The following is a 17,268-nucleotide window of genomic DNA, read 5'->3' on the forward strand; positions in this document are numbered from 1 at the left end:
CCACAGCAGCCAGCCAGCCAACCAAATCCTTCACTCATCTGATTCTTTTATACACACATCATTCGTGTCAGTCTATTGCCACGCCCCTGCCTGCCTGAAGCATCCTGTCTCCCGCGCCGGGGAAACACCCTTCTTCCTACATAGCCACGATTCAGTCATTACCGCCTACCGCATGAGCCCCTGCGACGCGCCCTGCAGCTTGCTCGCCAGCTTGGGGTACTTCTCCTGGACCTGGATCTGGGTGCGGGTCGCCTCGGTATATGAGAGAGCATGAACCAGCTCCCCTTCGGTCCTAGCGAGCTCGGCGGTGCGCTCAAAGTACCTGAGGGCCTCGGTAACCTTGCCCTGCTGGAGGAGCAGCTGGGCCATGGTGGCGACCGCAATGTCGCACTCGGGATCAACTGGCGCTCAAGCGTTAGGATGATTCGTCTGCTATGGCCGGGGCGGGATAAGGCAGGCTTACTGATGAGGGCCGTCTCGCACAGCTTCTCAGCCTCGGCGAAGTCTTGCTTCCACTGGAACAGAGTGAGGGACTTGTTGATCAACGGGAGGACGTTCATGCAAGTCGGCTTGGTCTCCTTCTCGAGCTCGATGGCCTTGTCGAACTTTTCGATGGCCTCCTGGTACTTGGCCTGGTCCAGGAGGAGCTCGCCGTAGTAGTTGTAGACGTCCGGGGTCTTGTCAAAGTTCTTCATGCACCGCCGGAAGGTGGCCATGGATGAGGCGATGGAGCCCATCTTGTACTGGGTCACGCCGAGCTGGATGTGGGAGAAGATGAAATCGCTGTCGAGGTCGATGGACTTTTGGTAGTCCCTCTGGGCCTCGGCGAACTCGCCCTTGATAAAGTGCAGCTGCGCGCGGTGATAGTAGATATCGGGGTCCTCGGGGTTCTTGGACAACGCCGCGGCAAAGTCCTCCTCGGCCTTCTCGGGGGCGCCTGAATCCTGTTAGCGGGAGAGGGGAAACGAAACCCAACGGAACCACGTTCACAAAGGGGGCATACCAAGCTCCAGATTCATGCTCGCCCGCTTGATGTAGCTCTGGGTCATGTCGGGGTCCAGCTCGATGCTCTTGGTGAGGTCGGCGAGAGCCTCCTCGTGCCTGCCCTTGAGGCAGCGGAAGGTTCCCCGGAGGTTGTAGGCGTAGGCCTCGTACTCGCCCAGGTCGCCCAGCTCCAGGGCCTTGTCAAACGCCTCACCAGCCTCCTCGTATCCCGGACCCGTCTTGCTCTCCAGCGCCTTCAGACCCTTTTGCAGCTGACCGATGCCCGTGTCCTCGTCGAGCTCCACCGAGTCCTCCAAGCCGGCGGGCCGCGGCTTCGGGCGGAAGCTCTGAAGGTAGTTGCCAACAAAGGTCGAGCTCGGAAGCTTTGCCGGCTTGGTCTCCATAATCTCCTTCGCCCTCTTCTCGGCGTACTTCTTGAGCAACCGCTCGACGGCCAGGGTGCTCTGCTCGTTCTTAAAGCCGTCGATTATGCAGCTCGCCGTGTAGTCGATCAGGGCCTCGCTGTACTTGCCCAGGTGGTCGTAGGCGTTGGCGCGGCGGTTGAGGGCCTTGACGTATTCGGGGTCAAGGTTGACGGCGGCCGTGGTGTCCTCGACGACCTTTTCCCAATCGCCGAGAGCATGGTAGCATGCGGCCCTGTTGGAATAGTACACGGGGTCGGACTTGCAGAGGATGGCCTTGGAATAGAGACCAATGGCCTTCTGGAAGTCCTTGGCGCTGTAGGCCTTGTTGCCCGCCTCCTTGAGCTTTTGAGCATACTCTTTCCGCTGGGCCTCGGTAAAGCCTTGAACCGTGGTTTCGTCGATCTCGGGGAGCTCATCGACGGTCTCGACTGAGGGCGCCTTGGCGGGAGTCTCGGCAGGCTTCGCGGCGGCGGCGGCCGCCTTCTCGGCCTCGGCCTCCCTCTCAGCCTGCTTCCGTTTCCGCCGCTCCTTCTTGCTGGGCCTCGGGGTTGTCTCCTGTTGGGACGGCGGAGCGTTAGCATGGGGACATCATGGGGGGGAGGGGGGGGGGCCGGCATGGGGCATGGGGCACGGGGCAGACGACAAGGCTCGAGGGTACCCCGCGAACCGGGGAGGAGGAGGGGCACCGACCTGAGCGGGTTGGCTGCTGATGTAGTAGACAGCACCAGCAGTGGTCACAACGACGGCGACGCCGGCAATGGTGTACACGACGGCCTTGTTCTCCGAGACCCATGTTGAGACGCGATCCCAAAGAGACGAATCGGCGGGCAGCGGCGCAGAAGGGGTTCCTGTGGAACCGAGAGGGACGGCGGGCGCCATGGTTCAGAGAAATTTTGGTGTATTAATGGACGAAGTCGGATCCTGGGAAGTGCAGTCGAGGGCAGGGTGCGGCGACTGAGACGATATTGACAATGGGTGCGGTGCGGTGAGGCGACGCAGTGGTTGGGACCCGAAAGGCAGACCGATGATGCACCAACGGGAAGTCAAGTCAAGATTGAGGTGCGATCCCCGATGCAGAGCTGGCCGCAAAGCCCGGCAATCAAGGACCGGAGCTTCCATCCACTGGAAAGCAAAAAAATTATCGGCCAAAGGCGCAACGCCCTGTTCGATCCTTCACCTCAGTGGAGCCACCCGCTTACCTGTCCAGCGTCTGCAGGCCCGCAGGCGCCACTTTTTTTTTCCCTCGGCTGCCCAAGCGGGATGGGAAACCCTGGTCACGCCGTCCAAAAGGCCTTACCTCTGGCACCTCCAGGGTTGGACGTGGGAGGTGGCCCGTCCGGAACAAGACGGAATGAGTGCAGGGCAGCTGGATGCCCTGCGTTTGGCTTCCGGGTTCTGTGTGGAAGGGAGAGAAGGGATAGAGGACCGGATTGCCGCTGTTGCAACCCTCCTGCAGAGCCTCTCTCAATACTTCCAGGTTACCTGTCTTAGGTCCCTGACCTTAGGTACCATAGCTGTCCCATCCTCCGCGATTGTTTCTGTCGCACGAGGGCTGTGTACCGGCACCTAGGGACCGATTCTTAATGGAGGGGGATATTGGCCCTGATCGAACCGCGACTCAGGAAGGACAGGAGGTGGGCTGCTCAGGGTTCGGTGGAAGCCCGACTTGCTATCAAGCCGGCAAAAGTCTCTGGTTGTCGTATGCTTGATCCAGCGCCCAGGCAGCGCCCGCAATCGAACCATGGAAGACAATTTCCAAATCATCTCTTCGCTCCGCTATGATCCGGTGCTGCTCGAGGTCCCGGGCCGCAATCTCAGCCATGCCGGCTGGAACTGGGCCGCCCCGTCCCCCCTTTACATGCTGGACTATCACCGCGACCGCATGCTGCGGGCCGCCGCTCACTGGGGCTGGGACGCTGCCGTTGAAGTTCTCTCCGGCGAGACGGGTCTGAAGGGGTTGGCAGAGAGGATCATGGACCACATCGGAGCGAACGAGCCCTCGCCGCGGAAGGTGAGAGTCGTCATCACGAGGGATGGCGAGGTCTCCGTAAGCAGCGGCCCGGTGCCCGCGACGCCGCTCGCGAACCTTTTCCCAACCCAGCTTCCACCTCCCGGTCAATCTCCAAGCAGCGACCCGAGCAACGCTGCGCTCTCAACGGCCCCTGGGTACCAGGTCCTCGTCGACGGGCCGCAGACGGCCCGCTCCGAGCATACGCACTTCAAGACCACCAAGCGCACACCCTACGACGGGGCGCGCCAGCGGGCGCAGATCAGCCTGCCCGATAGCAAGGAGGTCCTGATCGTCAATGCGGCTGACGGCAGCGTCATGGAGGCTTCGATCGCAACGCCCTACTTCTGGCGTGACGGCCGGTGGGTGACCCCCGCTGTGAGCCCCGAGTACAGCGCCGATAAGGGGAATGGAGGGCAGGACGGCACATCGAGGCGGTGGGCCCTCGAGCGGTACGCGATCTTCATGTATCTCGCCGGCTTTGTTCCTGGTGCTAACAAGGCATAGGGGGATCGCCGTCGAAGGAACCATTCCGGCAGCCTCGCTAGTGGACGGCGAAGCATGCTGGCTGAGCAACGGTGTGAGAGGCTTTTTCTACGGGACCATTACGTTGAGCTGATGGCTGGTTGGAGCTGGTGGTGCTGGCGATGTTGGCGTTGGTGGTGCTGGACAGGTCCTTTCGTCAAAATCCCCGCCGCTCTCAGGTGATCGATCGTTCGAAAGAGGGTTGTAACAGGCGTGCCGTGCCTAGGTACGGCCCGACCTAAGCCAAGCTGGAGCCAGGCAAGCTGCTGCCTTTTCATATCCGACTGCTCGCTTTGGGGAGTGCCAGGCATTCCTGCCTTTGGGACCACCGTCACCATTATCATTGAACGATGGGTACCGTAGGGCGGATATGGCTGCTCAGGGTAGCTACCCCTTACCTCCTCGGGTGCCTGGCACCTAGTTTCGATGAACAACTCTCGCACCATCCCCATGCTTGATTCCCATCACCTCGCTCGGTTTTGTCTCTGGTTCTCTACCTTATCGTGTCCCGTCTGCATCTTCCATCCCTCACATCAATCAGATCCAAGCTTCCACTAGCCTTCGGTCGTGGCTCCGTGTCTGCTTCTCTCCCAATCTCGTTTTTCCATCCATATCTTGCTCGCCATGCCGGCCATGGATGTTATGCTAAGCACTCAGGCCAAGCTGCGTGCCGAGCTCGGTCTGGTCAAGGTCGTCGCCATTCCCAGCCCCAAGTTCAAACGCAACGGCACCCAAGCTTATGTCTCGGTGCTGAACCGCTACGACTTCTTCCCGACGAAGCCGGGCCCCTATCACAAAAAGACGGTACAGCTGTCGGACACCTGTCCTGCTGGCGACCCAGTCACAAGTGTCTCGCAGATTTCCAAGGGCCTTTTTAAAAGGATGCAAGGCGACGATATATCAGCACCGGTCGAGGCGAAGGACCAGCAAAATGACGCCCCTTATCTCTTCGAAGTCTCGATCGGCACCCCCCCTCAGAAGGTCTTACTGGCCTTTGACACGGGCTCTGCTGATCTCTGGGTAACTATGGCGTTGCTCGAGTCTCTGGGAGCATGGCTGCAGGGCTGACATCTACGCAGCTGATTGACTTGCGCTCTTACCCCCGGTCTTCGTCAACGTTCCAGCCGCTAGAAGAGCTCGAGTGGAAGATCCAGCATGCCGATGGTAGCTCCGCCAGGGGCACCGTGGGCACCGATGTCGTTTCGATCGGCGGCCTCTTCATCATGAACCAGTCCATCCAGATACCGACGCACCTGTCGCTGCCGTTCATGGTCGGCACAAAGCAAGGCGTCCTTGGCTTGGGGTTCCGCGTTCGCAACTCGATCCACACGCTCGGCATACCGAATCCTCAGCGCACCCTCATCGACACTTTATCTGTTCAGGCCGACATCCCGCTGGAAGCCAAGCTGTTCACGTCAGCCTTGTACAGCGCCAGTTCCCGTGATAAGCAGTCGTTCTACACGTTCGGTTGGATCGATCAGGATCTCGTCAAGTCATCGGGTCAAGAGATTGCCTGGACGGAAATCGACAAATCGCAAGGCTTCTGGATGTTCAGGAGCGAGCAGGCCACAATCAACGACAGGACCATGACTCGGCCCGGTAACAAGGCCATTGCTGACACGGGCACCGCTCTCGCGCTGCTCTCGGATGAGGTTTGCGAAGCCCTCTACGATCAGATCCAGGGTGCCACGTACTCCAAAGACTACCAGGGGTACATAATCCCACGGTCCATCACGGTAGACCAGCTCCCAGAGCTCAGCATTGCGGTTGGCGACAAGGCGTTCGTCATTCAGAAGCAAGATCTTGTCTTTGCCCCAGCTGGTGCCGAGTTCTGGTACGGCGGGGTCCAGTCTCGTGGCAACAACCCCTTTGACATTCTGGGCGATACCTTCCTGAAGTCCATCTACGCAGTAAGGCGTTCGCATATGCATTCATTCTCAGCTCGATACTGACAGCGGCGGGTGTAGATCTGGGACAGAGGCCGCAGCCGTTTTGGTGCTGTCCCAAAACACGAGAAGACACAAAGCCTTGAGTCGAAAGCGGACCCGCATCTAGGGGATGTGCCAGAGGCCGCCCTTCCTCAGCAAGATGGCTCGTCGTCTTCCGACACGTCCAAGACGTCGACACCGAGGCGTTTTGATCAGAGCCCCAGCATATCGCTGAAAGATTTGGAAGGCGAAACGCCCAGGGCCGACAAGGGCAAGGGTGCCGGGAACCCGGACTCGGGCCGCGTTGCAAAAGGCGGAGTTGCCCAGGAGGGTGCTCAGTCTTTTGAGCAAAAGGACCACGAGGTCAAGGGACTAAAGAGGGGACTGACATTCCCCTTGGTTCAAGACGACGCTCAAACTTCCAATCCACAGGCGGCGCAGAATGTTGCCCCGGCTGTCCAGATTACCGAACGCGCGGACGGTCGGCCAAAGGGGCTAAAAAGAGGTTTGACATTTCCCTTGACCTCGGACGACCGCAGCAAACTGGATATCAGGAAGGCCTACGGTGACATTGCTGGTGTGTTTCCCGAGTGATCGCCATGGCAGAGATCGGGCAACGGGCGGTTGACAGTATTTTGTGTTGTTCTTGTTCAGCATCAGCAGCGAGCACCGTTTGAGGGTATTCTCACTCAACACCGTATCGAGTAGCCCCGCCTGTATAGCGTGATTGAGTTGAAGTACTTTTCACAAGCTTTGCTTGTGTTCAATGTTGACTTGAGAGGTTGGACGGCCCCGGTATCGAGAAGGTGGGTTAAATCCTGCTGTAGCCCCCTTCACCGAAGACTGCATGTGACGAGGCCGTACCTGACGTACCTACTGATTACCTACCTACCTTTCTTCACGAACGGGCTTCCATGGCACCTTGGACCGCAGTGAGCTACTACCGAGCGGTGGACAAAAAGAAAGCAAGAAAGACAAATAATTAAATGCTTTCGTCAGGTTTTGCTATGAAATCCAGAAAAAAAAGGGTAAAGGTGATGACCCCTTGGTCATCCGATATTGTTGACAAGGGTGAGATTCGAACTCACGCCCCATTTCTGAGACCAGGAAACTCTCTGGATGCAGAGGAGTACAATTCGGGTGGACCTGAACCTGGCGCCTTGGACCGCTCGGCCACCTTGCCGTTGTGGATGTCTGTCAGCGGTGTCGAGGTTGACTTTTGTTTGGCGAAAGGGGGGGGGGGTCCATTGTGAGCGGGTTCGGCAGAAAACTCCTTGCTACTTTGGGTGCTAGGGACGGTGCATAGTGGAGTGCCGCATCTTTCCGCGCTACCCTCTCCACCAGAAGGGTCCGGTAGGACGCAGTAGGTAACCATGGCCCAGATCTACACAGTAAGGTTAAGGTGGGCGGGTCCAGCGTCAACGGCCCCGAAGCTCCCGTCCACCGCCAGGGTTGATGGTGAAGTGGGCCTTGAGACCCTAAGGGCTACCTACCTGTATGAAGTGTAGAAACACTGTGCGATTGGCGTTGCGCTTTTTCGGATAACTCACCCGCTTTGGAGCTCCAGAACCTGGAAGTAGGAGGCAGGTGTGCATGCCTATGAGTCAAAACCTCGCGGCTGCTGCACTTTGCCGTGGCACAGCATGCCGTGCCGATAGCCCAAACGGGGGGATGTGGAAGCCAATCAATCAGGATGCCTTGACCCATGCGGAGTTGAGACAGTTTTGCCTCTCACATGGCGTTCGAGAAGTCGTAAAATCGGTCAGGTACCTTACCTAAGGTAACCAAAGGTACCTTGCCGTATCTGTACCCGTATACCAGCTACAGGACACCCGTAGGGGCAAACATTGGCCCTTGGAAATGCTGGGGTGGATCGGCCACACTCTAGGGAAGCATATCATCACCCCACGACGTGACAGGTGCACCGTCAGGGCGACCGTGGAAGGAAATTGGAACGAATGACCCGTTTCCAAGCAGGCCAAGTTTCGTCATGCCTCCATCGTTCCATCACTTTCTTTCTTGGACATTGCCAGCTGGGGAGACATGGGGTTGGGGTCTAGGGTATCATCGGATGAAGCTTTTGAGATGGCGGGTGTCGAGTTGAAAGACCGTTCGTTCTACCTCCTCAGTCATTCGTCGCCGATGACCTCACAATGGGCTCTCTCTGACGACTGGGGGGGGGGGGCACATCTCCGCCGTAGAAACCGTCCCATGACTTCCTCCCCAGGAGGCGGTGGCGGGAATCTTCGTCCTAGGGGAGGCGGTGGTTGACGTGGGTTGAAGCGTGGTTCTCCCTGCTCGCATCGTTCTTGTCGACGACAACAGCACAAGCACCGTCAACCAGGCTTTCTTGGAAGCAGAATTTCGTGGTGATTTGCTGGTGCCTTTGCCCATCGTGAAGAGCTTCAGAGGGTGTCATCCATTTCCGAGGTTGGATGGCTCAACAGAGAGTGCCCAAACAAGGCGAAGCGGCTCATGCGTGGGAAGCTGTCAGACGGGACGCAACGAGCTTGGGCTAGCCTGAAAGCGGCAGTTTTGCTAAACACACAGTGCTGCCCAGGCCGGCCTCTGACAGCCCAAGCCACGCTTTTGGTCCAGATCCAGGCTCAATTCCAACTCCATCCATTCCGCAAGGACCAGTCTAAAAAAAAAAAAAAAAAGAACGACGACGTCCTGTCCCAGAGCCTGCGGTTTAGTCGCTGCCGCATCCAATCCCGACTTTTCTTGTCAAAGTACGCAGGACGTTTCTTCGGGCGCTCAGAGGGATTCATTTGCCTCTGCAAGGACGGTGTGCCCGGGTCTCTGCACGCCCTCGACCCCGTTAGGTTCCGCCAAAGCCTTGACCGAGCCGCATCCGTGGACGGTTGCTCTGAGAGAGCAGGTCTGGGCTGCCCTGCTCCGGAGACAAAAACCTCCTTCGATTTGCGCACCACCATTGCTCCAACCCAGCTCCAAGGGTTCCCCATCCTCCGAGCTGCTCCTTACAACCGGCATAGCCCTCGCTTTCCCCCTCTCCAAGCTTGCCATTTCCATTTCGGCCGCTGCCTCCAACTTCGCCTTTCCACGGCCCTAAGTCGCGGCTGATTTTCGCCGAGGTCGCACGGCCGATATATAGTCATCGAACCAAAACCTCGAGCTGCCACGACACTTTTTTTCCATCTCGGAGAAGCGAGAGCGGCCCGTTGGACGAAAGACATCTCAGCTGTACACGTCCCAGCGCATGCCCGCCTGAGCACCGTCGTCGTCACATCGCCCCCCCCCCCCCCCCCCCGCTCGACACTTACATCTAAGTGCCCGCTTGGCCCGCTTCGGTAGCGCCTGACGTAGATCCGTCGTGGGAGCTGCGACTCCATCTCGAAAACCATACCGCCCCTTCCCTCCACGCACGCATCCACGCATACGCACATCCGCACACGCACGCCGATATTCGCAATGGCCGCTCTCGGGACGCGACGAAGGAAACTTATCGGCCAACGCCGCCGCCTTGAAGACGAGGCCGAGGATGCGGGCGGGCATGACTCCCTGGCGGATCTCGATGATGATTCGGTGACGGATGGTTCCATCGCCACCGACGAGCACGACCCCGCCGACGATAGCGACACGAGCAACATCGACGATGCATCGCCCACATCGCCCAACACGCGGAAACCCCTGGGCAACGGCAACGGGAAGGCCGGATTCCGCCGCCGGACCGGGTCTGAACCACCCAAGAGCCCGCCCGCAAAGCCGGCGCAGCCCGCGATAGCCGACACCGAATCGACGCTCAGCAAGCTGACCCTTGCCGACAAGGAGACCAAAGGAGAGGAGCTGGAGTTTGATGAAACGCAGAGCGTGCGGGCCGCGAAGGCCGGGGCGCCCATCGTGGTGAGCTCCAGCGCAGCTTCGCATCCACAACCGCGGCTGCCCCAGCAGGAGATCAGGAGGCGGGAGCACGAAGAATACAAGCGCAGGAGGGACGAGGACCCGACCTTCGTCCCCAACAGGGGCGCCTTCTTCTTGCATGACCACCGACACGCCGGTCCTGCCGCCAACGGGTTCAGACCTTTCCCAAGGGGAGGAGGGGCTCGCGGCCGGGGGCGAGGGGGTTTTGGAAGCCAGTTCCCCCCCATGAGGTAAGGCTTGGATCGTCTTTTCAGCGCTCTCGCTCTCTCGACCCTCTCGCTGACTCCCGCCTCCAGCCAGCTCCACAACCCTTCCGATCCCATCACCAGCGGCATGTGGAAGCACGACATGCACGAAGTCGTCTCGCAGCCTCAGCCCCCTCGGCACTCCCGATACCAACCCAACAGCGAAGGCCCTCCGAATGGCAACGGCATCATCCCCACCGCGCCGATGAGCTCGACGCCCATCAACCGAGCCATGTCGACCGAGCGACACATCGGCAATACGACGATCCGGGTGTACATCCCCGTCCTCGGCGAACCGAAGCTGTTCCCGGGCGTCGCCCTCAAGCAGTACACGAAGCTGCCGGACCACCGCCCTCCTCTGCGACGCGACAAGCCCGTTCGCATATCCATCCCGTATCACGACCCGCCCGTCATGCCGCGCTACATCTTCCCCGCCAGCGACAGGTCGTTCATCTTCATTCCGCGTGCGATGCGCCCCAACCAGCAGCCACGCACGAGGACCAAAGGGCCCCGTTCCGTCCTGGGCTCCGGGGTCTTCTCCCGTAGCGCCAGCGTCTGGGGCGGAAGCGTGTACGGAAGCGTCTACTCCCCGAGCATCGCGCTCAGCCGGCGGTCCTCCATCGCCCCCGACATCGGCAGGGATTTCATGCTTTCCCCGACGAGCTCTGCCATTTCGCGGCCGCCCCTGGCAGGAGAGACCGCGCGGCCCATCGTCCGTCTGCCGCCAGCCGGCCAGCCACCAAGCATGGCCGTGTCTGGCGCCGCCCCCCATCCTCCACGACCCGACGTCTCGCAGAAGCCGCCCGAGCCGTCCATCAACGAGCTGCCACCCCCGCAGACGCACCCTCTCCCCCCGAAGCCCGCGCCTCAGGACGGCCAGCCAGGCGCGGCCTCAGTGCACCAGCCAAGGCCGCAGAAGACGGCCTCGGTCGAGAACATCGAGACGCCCTCGCAGCCGGCCTCGGGGGCCCCGACGGAATACCAACAAGCATTCCATCAGCAGGTTCCTCCGCAACTGCCAAACGCACTCGCCCAGGAGGCACACGCCCGCCAAGCTCAAGCCTCGGCTTCTGCCGCGGCCGTGTCCCATATCCCAGAGCGGGCCGTCCATGCCGCGCCGTTTCAACCCGGCGCCTATGCCCAGGCCGGCTTCTACGGCCAGCCGTACTCAGGAATGCCACCTCAGCAACCCTTCTACTACCCTCAGCCGTACGGCACCAACCTCGCTGCCAACGCCCCAGCCTTCGTTCCAGTCGCGCAGCAACAGCAAACGCAGCCACGCCCATACGCACAGCCCACGCAAGGCGACGCCTCGGCCGCGCCGCCGCCCGCCGGGCAACCGGCAGCACAGCCCAGCGTGGTGGACGCACGGGAATCCCAAGGAACCGTTTACTACGACTACTATTCCCAGGTGCCGCCCATGCCGGGGTACTCGCCGTACCCCGTGACCCAGCCGTACCCCGCGCCCGGCATGGTCTCCATGGGTGGCATGATGACGCCAAACCCCGAAACTACATATTACTACCCGCAGCCGATGCCTGTGTATTACCCGCCTCACCAGTAAGGCAGGGGAGAAACACACCGCACAGCCGCACCACAACCTTTACCTTGTTTTACCCCTTGTGGAGCTCCGCCGCCGGTCCCCTCCGCAGAGTCACTGTTTCGCCCGCCCCGTAGACGAAGAACCTCTACACCAGTCCTTGACGTGACGTGAGCCATGTCCCGCCTCAACCGGATACCCGGCGTGACCACTCAGAAGAAGGGTCTCGACGATTGGAGGATCGAATGGAGCTGTTCAGTTTCACATGTCAGAGATGGTCGGAAGAGAAGAGCCGCCGTTGAAAAGAAGGACGGTCCATGATGGAAGTATGGTGAGGAAAAGGAGGAGCAGGAGAAGGAGAATACAGGAGGAATGGCATGGCGGTGGGTGGGCGCGGGTTATAAAGAGGGATAGAAATGGTGGCAGCGGAAACAATTCTAAGACTCAACAGCGGATGAAGGGGGGGATGAAGATCTCCACGACGTTTCTGGCTGCTGTTCAGGGAACCAAAACAAGCGGCTGTTCACACTTGGGTCTGCTGTCGTTCCTCTTCCCATACTATACTGCCTTTCCCTGCCTGCCTGCGCTCTGTCCCTGTCACGTTTTATCTGCAAAGCGAAACAAGCCGCTGCCACCACCGCTCATCTCTATCACCCACCAACACCTCGGATGGTTGGGGAGCGGGAGACACAAGACAGGGTTTGGCGCGCCATCGGCCCCTGTTCCGTTCTGCCGATGCCGCTCGCCGTCTCATTCACCCATGAACCCAAGGACGGTCGGGCACTCATGAGGCTACGGTTCTGGTTGGCTTACATGCCCCCATCTGCTTTCTTCCGATTCGAGTCTGGTCCTCAGGCGAGATGGACATCATAAAGATACAGGCTGTGTGGACGTTTCATTTGTTCTGGATTGGAAAACCCCACCCCCTATTTTGGTGGTGCACGAGCGAGCGGCTTTCTGGCACTTGGTTACGATGATTATTGTTTCTCGACGCCATGATGTTGCCTACCCATCTTGTTCTTTACGACCGGGACATGACGAGCTGGCGGCCCAAGAGCAGGAGGGGGAATGTGGAGGGGCTGGCTTCCTCGATGCCCTGACTCTTGCTGCGGCATCTTCCTTGTTACTCTACTTGGCTGTCGCTAGTCTTCGTTTCTTTCTCCTTGGAGGTCGTCAGCATGATGGGCTGTTTTCTTGGATGCTGTATTCGCCATCGCCATCGCCATCGCACGCACGGGTGCTGGGTTGCAGGTGACGGGCATGCGATCGGGAGCGGGCTGTCTCATGGAGGATCCTGGGTCTCTCTGGCTTCAAGGTTGGATGGGTTTTCGTGTCATTTGCGTCTGGTCAGCATCGCAGAATTAGAGATGGCGGTTGTTACGTGTCTTGGGTTGGCTTGCCAGCGCTGGGTCCAAAAAAAAAGAAAAAAAAAGAAAAAAAAGAAAAAAAAGAAAAAAAAAAAAGTAAAAAACGGCAGCGTTCCTCTTTCATGTGGTTGGGCATGCTCTGGTTGATCCTGCAAGAGCCGGCGGCGAGTAGTATCTTGATACGTGCAATCACCCAGCGTTTCGAGGGCAGCCCGGCTCTAAGGATCCCAAATGGGGCACTCCTTACGGTGCAGCCTGTCCGGGTCTTTGGCGCGTAGGCTATGAACGACCAGTTGCCCCAGTATTTCAACGTAATTACTTCGTCAGGCAGGATGTTTTGGTGAGTCATTTACCTACCAAGGCTGTTGGCTGTTGTGGTGATGTTCTCCAAGGCTGATGATGCCCTGTGCCTACTGTGTACGGTATCTTATAGTGGCTGTGTGTAATTTTACAATCGATACGCGGGTTTGAACGTTCACCCCCGCGGCCCGGATCCCAACTTGGGTACTCCGCCCTCCGCCAGCAAAGGGGTGTTTACAACGGCGATATTGCTCACTCTCCTCACGCAACGCAGTAGAAATACCCCTCTTGCTCAACGGTCTCTTCAACACGATATCTTGAAGTCAAGAAGCAGCAGTTCGGTCATCCATCCCCTACCTAGCATTTTTTTTCGTTACCTTCAATGGCGTCCGAGCTACAAAATGGGAACGGTCATGACAGGGGACCGGATATTACCGTCTTTTCAGGGGGTACGTTACCAGAGGCCCCCCAAAGACCACCGCGGCCGCAGCCCGCAGCGACCTCGTTGGCTACATTCATGTGTGCGTGATTTGACATGAGAAACTCCCAGGCACCGCGGCGAACAGCCTCGTCGACGTGTTCAATAGGATTGTTGAGAAGAGGAAGTGTCGGCTCAACTACGTCATCCCCATTAGCGACAATGGCGGGAGTTCGTCAGAGTTGATCCGGTTTATAGGGGGCCCTAGTGAGTCACCAGGCGTTTGAGAATGATAGGATATTTGGGGGTTGATGCTGATGGCGCTACAGGCGTTGGTGATGTGCGAAGTACGTAGCCCGAGCGGCTTTGGCGGGGGGGGCAGCGAACTCACTTCTTGTCTCGTTCGCCAGGCAGACTGGTCCGACTGATTCCCAACTGCGAAAACGACGAGGAGATGTCGTCTCTCAAGGCGCTGTTTGAGCATCGGCTGGACTCTGACCCCATCAAGGCCCGATCCGAGTGGCTTGACATCGTAGAGTCGCGGTCGCTGCTCTGGAGCTTCATCTCGAGCCCCAAGCGCGAGCTCATCCGATCGGTGCTGAACACCATCAACCTGGAGATTGTCAAGAGGGCTCGGCCGCCAAACGTCTTCAACTTTGCTAGCGCCAGCGTGGGAAACCTCTTCCTGGCAGGGTGAGGCATCCGATCCCGCCTGGCTTGCGTGTTACGAGCGGAGCTACCTGTCTTGGACCGCTCCTTGCTAACAATGGTCCCTTTTTTTGGTTTCTTTCCGCAGCGCCCGCATCTTCACGGGCTCCTTTGAATCCGCCATCTACCTCCTATCCATGATCTGCTCCATCCCTTCCTCCGTCTCCGTCCTCCCCGCCATCAACTCCAACTTCACGCACCACATCTCGGCCGGCCTGCGCGACGGCACCACCATCACGGGCCAGGTCGCCATCAGCCACCCCTCCGCCCCGACCGCGCTGCCCGACGACACGCAGGTGGCTCCGGCGCTCACGGCCGCCGACCACGATCGCATCGAGGACGCCAACCTGCCCGGCTCGCTCCCCGCGCTGCGCCGTCCCAACCTGGCCTTCAGCAAGCACGACGACGAGGACCTCCCCTCCCGCATCGAGCGCATCTGGTACATCAACCCGTACGGGCACGAGATCGCCCCGACGGCCAACCCGCACGTCATCGACGCCCTGGACCGCTCCGACACGGTCGTCTACAGCGTCGGCAGCCTGTACACCAGCATCATCCCGAGCCTTGTGCTGCGGCGCGTCGGGCAGGCCGTCGGAGGCGAGGGCGGGCCCAGCTCAGCGGCCCCGATCCGGCGCCGCATCCTCATCCTCAACAGCCGCGTCGACCGCGAGACGGGCCCGCGCAGCGACCCCATGACGGCGACGGACTACGTGCGGGCGATCGCCAGGGCATGCCTCGAGAGCCACGCGCCCCGGCTCGTCGGGCACGATGAGCTGCTGCGGCAGTATGTCAGTCACGTGGTGCACCTGGAGGGGGCGGGGCCGGAGGCGGGCGGGCCGGCGGTGGATGCGGAGGAGCTCAGAAGGCTGGGGATTGCGTGCGTTGGCGTTGCTTCTCGCAAAGTGCCGGACGGGAAAGGGGGCAGGGTGGTGCTGAGATACGACGAGGCCGCGCTGGGGCAGGCGTTGGAGGGGATCATGGACGCTTCTTCCCCTTGAGAAGGGGCCGGGTATGACATGTTTGTGTTTGGCCGTTGGGAGGGCATCGAGGCGTGGGCACGTACGCATGCAAGGCAACGCATCGGAGAAAAGGGAAGATGCAAGTTTTGCGGGATGCCTGACTAAGGCACGCAAGAGACCTGGCCTGGTAGGGTTGGAAATCTCAAAAACGTTCCCTCACCAAGGCGGGCCCATCACGCCTTGCTTTCGGTTTCGTATGGTCTGTGAATGTAAGTCCTTATGCCTGGGAATGCCGCGTTCTTGGAAAATGTACTATAGTAGTACTTAACAACCGCCTGTCTACACCGTATACGCGCCCGGGAACCTGCGAGAGACAATCCCCTCCCCTGAACCATGGGCGAGAGCTTGCGTCAACAGCGTCCAAGAGCCCAAACGTCCACGTCACCCGGCAGCCTTGGGCAGACGCATGTTCCACAGCTTTCAGCGCACGAACCGACTCTTGCCCCTGCTAGGGCCTGAACACCACCTATCCCCAGGGATGTCCCAACTGTGGCGTCTGTTCCGTCAGTGGCTTGCTTCTCTGACTCGGGTACTTCCTTGCTTGGACCTCGCGAGGCGACGTTAGTCGTGCCGGGCGGCCCGAAGGAAGGAAGAGGCAATCCCTGAAGCGCAGAAAGCACAAACCAACAACCCGGGTGCTGTTTGACGGCGGCTTGTCGCACAGACCTGTGTCTAGGAGGTGCGCGCTGAAACCGCGGTTTGTGCCAACAGGACAAGTCGGAGAGAGGCTGCGACCAGATCCGCGGGGACCTGGCTGGTTGGGCTGCGCATCAAGGACCGACTGTCACGGGCCCCATATGGTTTTCCATCTGAGAAACCAACCATGTTGCCACTCGAGCCACTCGGATACGAGTTCGGCGGGATCCGCCAGCTTCAGGCAACAGCAGCGTACGTGGTGGACCATCGTCATACAGTATAGATGAGGTCGTGAGGCGACGAGCCTCGCACAGCCAACGCGACCTACCGGGAGGCCCGAGAACCCACGGGCACGACAGTGTGCCCGCGCCAGAGGAGTCCGTTCTAGCTAGTTGGAGGCTTCGCCTTGGCGACGAATGTCCCGCTGGAAACCACCACATGTCTGAGACACCGGACGGGTTGCTCTCGGCGGTTCTAGACTACCGAAACTGCGACGTAATAACAAACACGCGCTGCTTTTTTGCATCTCGCACGCAGGGGACCCAAGACCTATCTCTCCTACCCACCGTGCCGCGTACCGGACTCGGGGAACCTTGGAAGCGGTCGGGTATCGGAAGGCTGCGAGCAGCTGAGTGTTGGCCGGAGGTGGTGAGCGGGGCCGAGAGGGCTAGATGATGCAAAGCGGGAAGCGCTGGAACAGAGGCCGAAGCCCGGCTGAGATGTGAGGTCACCGCGGAGCCGGTGGAATGCCTCGTTGGATCTCTCCACCGAATCTCGACAGGTTGTTCAGGCACCCGACCCACGCGTGCCCTGTAGACAAGACGGTAGTTGCTCGACCTAAGAATGGGAGGGGATTACAGCGGGAGCCTTTGAAACAGATCTGGCGACGGGTAGCCGGTGCCTACGATCCATGCGCCCGACGTGCTGCATCCAACTGCTGCTTCTTGCCAGCCTTCCTCCAACGGTTCTTGCGTTGCTGTTGCCCGGTTTCATGTCAGCCATTCGGCGGCCTTGGGACTGAACGAAGGGCGGGGGCAGCAGAGGAACGTTCGGGACATGGATGACGAATGACAACGCTTTTTTTTTTTGGGGGGGGGGGGGGGGGGGGGGGGGGTGGGGAGGGGGCCTGCTCGAACAGCGATTTCCGAGTTGGGACTAGCCGCCAGGTTTGCTCGCCTTGTCTGGGCACCCCACTTTTCGCTGGCTGGTCGCTCAGGTTGTCCCAGGCCCGGGGCCGCTGCGACCGTGATTGTCGGACTGATAGCGTGAGGGAAGGCTTTAGT

General features: G+C 59.7%; 5 protein-coding genes and 1 non-coding gene across 6 annotated transcripts; 4 read left to right on the plus strand and 2 right to left on the minus strand.

Moving 5' to 3' along the window:
* Positions 1 to 165: 165 nt before the first annotated feature.
* VTJ83DRAFT_3598 (uncharacterized protein) lies at positions 166 to 2,288 on the minus strand (the record flags this gene model as incomplete). The annotated part of the gene is made up of 4 exons (XM_071009993.1): positions 166 to 401; positions 464 to 937; positions 1,004 to 1,964; positions 2,100 to 2,288. 4 exons carry the CDS (start codon positions 2,286 to 2,288, stop codon positions 166 to 168), a joined length of 1,860 nt encoding a protein of 619 aa, XP_070867476.1.
* An 862-nt stretch (positions 2,289 to 3,150) lies between these two features.
* On the plus strand, positions 3,151 to 4,036 carry VTJ83DRAFT_3599 (uncharacterized protein; the record flags this gene model as incomplete). Its single annotated transcript, XM_071009994.1, has 2 exons — positions 3,151 to 3,869; positions 3,925 to 4,036. The coding sequence occupies 2 exons, from the start codon at positions 3,151 to 3,153 to the stop codon at positions 4,034 to 4,036; spliced, it is 831 nt and encodes a 276-aa protein (XP_070867477.1).
* A 530-nt stretch (positions 4,037 to 4,566) lies between these two features.
* VTJ83DRAFT_3600 (uncharacterized protein) lies at positions 4,567 to 6,464 on the plus strand (the record flags this gene model as incomplete). The annotated part of the gene is made up of 5 exons (XM_071009997.1): positions 4,567 to 4,962; positions 5,022 to 5,852; positions 5,910 to 5,937; positions 5,998 to 6,233; positions 6,303 to 6,464. 5 exons carry the CDS (start codon positions 4,567 to 4,569, stop codon positions 6,462 to 6,464), a joined length of 1,653 nt encoding a protein of 550 aa, XP_070867478.1.
* Positions 6,465 to 6,933: 469 nt separating this feature from the next.
* On the minus strand, positions 6,934 to 7,053 carry VTJ83DRAFT_t72. The gene has a single exon. It is a non-coding gene; the product is annotated as a tRNA-Leu (tRNA).
* A 2,249-nt stretch (positions 7,054 to 9,302) lies between these two features.
* Positions 9,303 to 11,561, plus strand: VTJ83DRAFT_3601 (uncharacterized protein; the record flags this gene model as incomplete). The annotated part of the gene is made up of 2 exons (XM_071009998.1): positions 9,303 to 9,982; positions 10,049 to 11,561. The coding sequence occupies 2 exons, from the start codon at positions 9,303 to 9,305 to the stop codon at positions 11,559 to 11,561; spliced, it is 2,193 nt and encodes a 730-aa protein (XP_070867479.1).
* A 2,025-nt stretch (positions 11,562 to 13,586) lies between these two features.
* Positions 13,587 to 15,328, plus strand: VTJ83DRAFT_3602 (uncharacterized protein; the record flags this gene model as incomplete). The annotated part of the gene is made up of 5 exons (XM_071009999.1): positions 13,587 to 13,653; positions 13,755 to 13,889; positions 13,952 to 13,969; positions 14,033 to 14,315; positions 14,419 to 15,328. The coding sequence occupies 5 exons, from the start codon at positions 13,587 to 13,589 to the stop codon at positions 15,326 to 15,328; spliced, it is 1,413 nt and encodes a 470-aa protein (XP_070867480.1).
* Between the last annotated feature and the right edge of the window lie 1,940 nt (positions 15,329 to 17,268).

The sequence above is a fragment of the Remersonia thermophila genome, chromosome 3 (assembly GCF_042764415.1).
Source record: "Remersonia thermophila strain ATCC 22073 chromosome 3, whole genome shotgun sequence".
Taxonomy (NCBI): Eukaryota; Fungi; Ascomycota; class Sordariomycetes; order Sordariales; family Chaetomiaceae; genus Remersonia; species Remersonia thermophila.